This window comes from Ixodes scapularis, unplaced genomic scaffold (genome assembly GCF_016920785.2).
Source record: "Ixodes scapularis isolate PalLabHiFi unplaced genomic scaffold, ASM1692078v2 PGA_scaffold6__148_contigs__length_123643588, whole genome shotgun sequence".
NCBI classification, from domain to species: Eukaryota; Metazoa; Arthropoda; class Arachnida; order Ixodida; family Ixodidae; genus Ixodes; species Ixodes scapularis.
The window spans coordinates 27,024,801-27,030,800 of record NW_024609881.1 but is presented as its reverse complement, the minus strand read 5'-3'; the positions used below and the strand labels follow the sequence as shown (position 1 = coordinate 27,030,800).

Sequence of the window (6,000 nt, the reverse complement as noted above, 5' to 3'; positions counted from 1 at the left end):
GGTCCGAGTAAGAGGGGAGTTTCTCCTTCCCCTCTTCTCCGACTGCTTCGGTTGCGCTCTGGCACCTGAACCTCTGGTGAGGGCTCTCACGTGCTTTGCCTCCGTCCATACAGTTACTATAACATTCCGGAGGAGTAGGTCTTATACAGACGCGGACAGCGGTCGGTGGTCCGATTCGGTGGTGCCGATGGGTTCAAATTGCTGGCGACGCCTGGATGTACACAAAGAAGCAGAAAAACTTTGTCTGTAAGGACTGTGCCTGGTTTGTTTCTGGCTTACTTTCAAAAAAAAAAAAATCAAACTTTGGCAATGCGCAATGCAAAAAAATAAAAAAATAAAAAGTTTGAGGAGCACTCGTACAACCCCAACGCATCGCGGCAAAACGAGCACGTCCGCTTTCTCCCTCTACTTTATTGTCGCTCACTTTTTCATTCTTTCTCTCGTGATCACCGATGTCAGCACTCAGGATTTGCCGCATTCTGCTCCCGCCTTTAGCCCCCCCCTCCTTCCGTATCCCTTCGTTGTGATTGGCTCGGGGAAGGGGGGCTTTAGATTTTGTTTTTTGCCAGGTTGCGGTGGAACGAAGTACAGTAGATTTTATGACAACCAACCAGTAAGAAAAACGAAAACACAACACTCATGGCTTGTACGTGCTAACTGTGTCGCCCTCTGTACACCGACCATCTCTTTTCCACGGTCAAAGCTGGACTCGCCTTATCGGCGAGGGTGGTCTCGTTGTCGAAGGCGTCCATGATCTCGGCGACGGCCATGGCCCTCTTGTGAACCAGCGCGGTGTTGGCCACGGCGTCCTTCTCGTAGCGAACTTCCGTCCACTCCCGGCAGTGCTGCGCGCGATCGGGGAAAATATTGCACAAAATACGGGCTAGGTGGCGCAAGTTACCGCTCGATACGAAGGGTAGATAGAAAATGATCATCCAACCATCCATTCATCCATCCGGGCTTGTCTCTACGCCAAGGAGGATAGAAGGGTAGGAGAGGGCATGACGTCAGCCGCGTAGCCTCCACAAGCCATGCTCCCTTGACGCCTCGCCTATTTCTCATTTTTTCCTTACCCTCCTCACTTATCAGGCCAACGTGACAAATCACGTGACCGTAGCTTGCCTTCGTCTAGCCTTTGATCTGACAAGACCTACCGGACGGAGCGCGCGCATGCCTGCAAGGAATCCTTCTACAATCAACCATCTATCTCGCACGTGAAATGTCACGCGCCCCAAATGCCAGAGAGATTTATGGTCACGTTGGCCACAACATCGTTTAAACTTTTAATGACTATAGCTTCACCAATATTGCAACGTGCCACCTCCTAGTACTTGTAACCTCCTTGATGTACGCGGTTTCATCGTTTCGCGCGCAGCCATATTTGTCCATTGCAGCTGTGGAACGTTTTCTGAGCATGCGCATGCAGTAGCTCTCTTCCGCAGAATATCAGATTAAGCACATGCCTTTTTTTTTATGACACGTCCATTTCTTGCCTGGGTGATAAGCGCTGGAAATATGTATATGGCGCGTGTTTATATGCTGTTTCTCCAGGTTTTCGCGTATACGGCCAGCAAGGGCCCTAAAATCCGTCTTTAACGCATCATATAAAAAAATAAAATAAAAAAAGGGGCACGGCAATAAAGGGTAATTTAGAAAACGTGTGATGACAAGGCTCCATCAGACGTCATCACTAGTGGATTCCCGCAGGGTTACCTTTTCTAGCGCCAGCACCGCCGCCAGCGGGTCTTGCAACGTCTCACAACGAACGCGACGCTATACGGGGCGCAAGTTCGTCTGCTTTTTTCGCAGGGGTTGTGGTCGCTATAATTCAAGGATAGTGGGTATACTTCGAGGCAGCTCGCTTTGAGGTCTACCCACTATCCTTCAGTCAGAGCCGATCTAAGCTCGGCTTCTTTCTGACGTCGCCACAACGCCTGCAAAAGAAGCAGATGAACTTGCGCTCTTCATAGCACGCGGCTTCGCCAAGCGTCTGCCGCTTTACGGCGACCCTCGTCGGGCGATCGGCGCGTATGTTTGCCGCTTGGGGCGGGTTGGAGATCCACAGGCGATGACGTCATGAAAGGGCTACTGAAACGGTCCGAGCACAGCGTGGACGCTGATGCGCACCGTTGCGAAGGGTTCCGGGAAGTAGTTGTGGCAGACCTGTCCCAGCCTCCTGGGATGGTCGTAGAGCAGGAACCGCGTCACGGAGAGCGTCAGGGACACGCAGCCGGAGCCCCGGCCGCCGCCCAGGCGCTTCAGCTTGGCCAGGGAAGAGGTCTGCAGGAGGCCGGCAAGTTGAGAGTCGGAACATACACGGTGTGTTTCGCGTACCCTATTCTGCCCGTGCATCGAAAGTTTACCCGAACTGGCACCAAATGACGTCGCAAAGGCGGGAGCGCCACGCTGTCGAATTGTGCGACCCTGGTGGTTGGTCGTAGAAGTTTCGGCAAAAAGCTATTGCCGCACCCTTCGAAACCCCTGGCTTCCGAAGCCTCCGTGGAATGTCAAGCTAGAATTCCTCGATATGTTCCCCCGAAGGGGCAGCATATCGAGGAACGTAGGTAGCTATATACAGGAACTATATGTCAAGCTGAAGAGCAGCGACCTCTAGCGGAGCGGGCGCCTACCACATCCACCACCGTTGCTGACACCGCCAGGATCGCGGCCGGCGAGAGCGTGGCACTTCTATGACGTCATCAGGTGGAGTTCGAGGGACCGCTTTTTTGTACGTGGCGAAAACACCGGTCGGGTATCGGGTTCCAGGCACCATAGTTGGAACGTGACAGGAAGTCTTAGCCAAGGAGTTTAGAATTTGATAATAAAGCTGTCGCAAAACGTGCGGCACAGCCCGCGGCGCCGAAAGGTATGCTGGTATGCTGGGAAGTCTAGGTACAAATCCGGTGCTGGCAGACGATGGAGACGACGGAGAGAGCGTGGGTGAGGACAAACGAGCAAACGCGTTGCCCTTTCGCCTTCCTCGATCGTGCCACCACTTTCGCTCACGGGGTTGTGAATCACGATCATTCGAAATATCTATACACTAACACCCTGTTTACCAACAGGACAGCGTTAGCTCAACCCAGGTGTGCGCGTGTGCAAACCAGATTCGCGTTACGATCTGCACTTGTTTCGATTGCCTGCGTGACTTCTGATTGGCTACGCTTCTGTTGTGTCGACGTTTAGGGGATCGGTGGCCGAGTGGTCTAGCGCACACCAGCTCGGAGCACGTGGAGCGAAAGCTCGCGCTGCAGAACCAAGAGATCCTGGGTTTAATCCCCACCCCTGCCCGTTTCGATCTGGAGGAGCATCTCACCGGCGAGCGGTCGTGTATATCACTACTGCGTGGTGCACGTTAAAGACCCCAGGCAAGCGGTTGTACCACACTGGTTAAATTGATCATCTACGGCTGAGACACCTTACGCCCACCGAGGCAGACTAACTTCCGGCTGTATAAACATACACACAACAATTTGTTGCTTGACATTTGTTTCGTTCGGTTCCCTGTGCAGTTTTTAGTAGAATAACTTTAAATAATGTTTAAGAGGTAACTCCGGCACATTGTCGCGATTTTAAGATTGCGACTGTTGTTCCTAAATTGTGAGGTGTCAAGTTTTTTCCGATGCCTTGTGTAGATTTGGAGGTACCTTATATGAATGTTTTGTTTCGGAACTCCACGGCGAAACCGAAACTACCGGCTTGAGCGTGATAGGGCAACGCAAAGTTCGTACCGCAGTCCCGCAAAACGTATGACTGGCCTAGCCTTAAGAGCAGTTCCGATCAGTTAGGTAAAATGCTACGGCTGTTTTACTGCCTTGGTTCGTAGGCCTTAAACATCAATATGAAGTAATAATACATATTCATAAAGTAGCTGGCCAAAAAGCGAGTTCGCCACGATGAACGCAGGCGCAGCGCAGGCTCAGAACGAGACCTCAATTACCTTTTAAGAATAACTGTAATCTTGGTGGTGTGTAATCTTGGTGGAAGCTGATCATTAGCTCGCGCTCAGCAGGAACTGGCTTAACTATGGCCGCCAGCGAATTCCATCTGCGGCACTGCGACGGGCTTCGAGCACATAGTGAACAATGTTCATGCGCTTACAAACGACGGCCGATAAAACATAACATAACAGCAAAAAAGCAAAAAAAAAAAAAAAAAACGCAGAAAGAAAAACAAAACAAAAACAAACAACAAAACAGCGAAAGAAGTGTCAGTACGAGCAAATAACATGCTTGAGTACGAAAATGACATGGTGGCTCAAGGGTGTTCGGCAAACAGCCAACCCGCTGAATGCCCGCTGAGAAGCAGGTGCCAGAATGTTTTAAATAGGCTTTGGAGTGGAATTCAGTTTGGTTGGACTTTTGACCTGAGTTACCCTTTCAATTATTATCTCGTTCACTTAATTCTGTGACTAACAAATACATATGTTTCATATCCTACTTGTTTTATTTCATTAAAATAAAATATTCCGTTGCATCAAAATAATTGTGATACATTCGATGTATGCTTTCATTTCACAAGATTCGGTACATAGACGTTGTCACGTCTAAAACTTGCGTCCGTATCGCATACACCGCCTACCCGTTCCCTTTTTTACCTTCTCCTGCGCACCCATTTTAGCACTGAACGTGCAGAGAACAAATCAATCAAACTGCTACAAAAAATTTCTAAATGACAAGAAGAAAAAAAAAAACTGAGTTCCTGTAATGAACTGCGGCCAGAGCCGAGACGCTGCGCACTTGGTTACATCTTTGCAGCACACAAATTACTCTAAATCCTATGTGCTGCATTCATACATTTTCCATCGCCGTTCAAATATAGCGTATTAAACCCATACTATTGGCTTAGGAGTATTGAAGTTATCACCAAGTCAAGACAATCGGCAATGTTGAGATATCTGGAAACCACCAAGTCCAGCACAGTGCAATCAATTCTTTGTAGTAATCTTCGTGTCATCGCTATTCATGTATAGTAAAGATGAAAGTATTTTCTCTCTTCGTTAAACGCGAGGATTAATAATAACTTCGGATTATTCATGATATTCATTTCTGCATAGAAAAAGTAGGCAAGTGTGGCAGACATATTTCTATACGTTGGCATCATCCCAGCAGCTAAAATAGAAGTATAAATTTAAGAAAAAAAAATGGATAGATGTGACTTTACTTGAGTAAATCAGAGCATCACGGGCGTCACCCGATTCCAAGTGTCCCTCCATTTTGCGCAAACGGCGAGGACAAACTAAAATAATGTAATTCGCGGAAAAAAAAAAGTTGTTTTGGATGATAAGTAACGGAGCTCTGGCCCTTTTAAAGAAAGCGAACGAAGCAAGCGAGCGTTCCGAACAGAAACTACGATATGATACAAATAGAATCCACATTTCAAAATTATTGTCGTAGCAGAGTGGCGCAGTGGAAGCGTGCTGGGCCCATAACCCAGAGGTCCGTGGATCGAAACCACGCTCTGCTAATTGTTTTTTGGTAAAGAGTGATGAACGTATTAAGAAGGTAATTTACCTTCTTTCCCGTATTATTTACTTTTGCAATGCTATTGTTTGGTTGCTATAATAGCTGACACCGTTCCATTCCCCGTTACACAATGGACGCAGGTATGAGGCGGCGGCTTGCGCCCCCTAGCCACTTTTAGAGTTCAGCTCTTAGGCACCCGTCTCCGGCTTGAGCGGCGCGTCGCCGTCTCATAGGTCTCATAATGCATTATGGAAAAGGTCTCATAATGCAACGCGCGGAATACATGTCACGAGGGTCCCGCGCGGTGCATTATGGGACATTACCCATAATGCACCGCGGGGGGAGGAGGACAAGGGGGAGGGGAGGTTGGGAAGGAAAGGGGAGGAGGAGGGGGAAGAGAGAAGGGAAGAGTGGAGGATGAGGAGGAGGAGAGGAGGGAGGAGGAGCGGGAGGAAGGAGGAGGAGAGAAGGGGAGCAGTTTGAAGGACGAGGGGGAGTAGGTGAAGGACGAGGGGGAGGAAGAGGAGGGAAGAGG

The 6,000-nt window shown here is 49.1% G+C and overlaps 1 protein-coding gene and 1 non-coding gene across 2 annotated transcripts in view; one reads left to right on the top strand and one right to left on the bottom strand.

Moving 5' to 3' along the window:
- Nucleotides 1–653: 653 nt before the first annotated feature.
- The window catches only part of LOC8029543, a 53,867-nt gene continuing 48,520 nt past the window's right edge, over nucleotides 654–6,000 (bottom strand). The window contains exons 2-3 of the mRNA XM_029990063.2: nucleotides 2,128–2,280; nucleotides 654–845 (exon numbers count right to left, since the gene is read on the bottom strand). Of these exons, the coding sequence (XP_029845923.2) occupies nucleotides 654–845; nucleotides 2,128–2,280 (345 nt within the window). The remainder of the gene's footprint in view (nucleotides 846–2,127; nucleotides 2,281–6,000) is intronic.
- Nucleotides 5,395–5,466, top strand: Trnam-cau. The gene has a single exon. It is a non-coding gene; the product is annotated as a tRNA-Met (tRNA).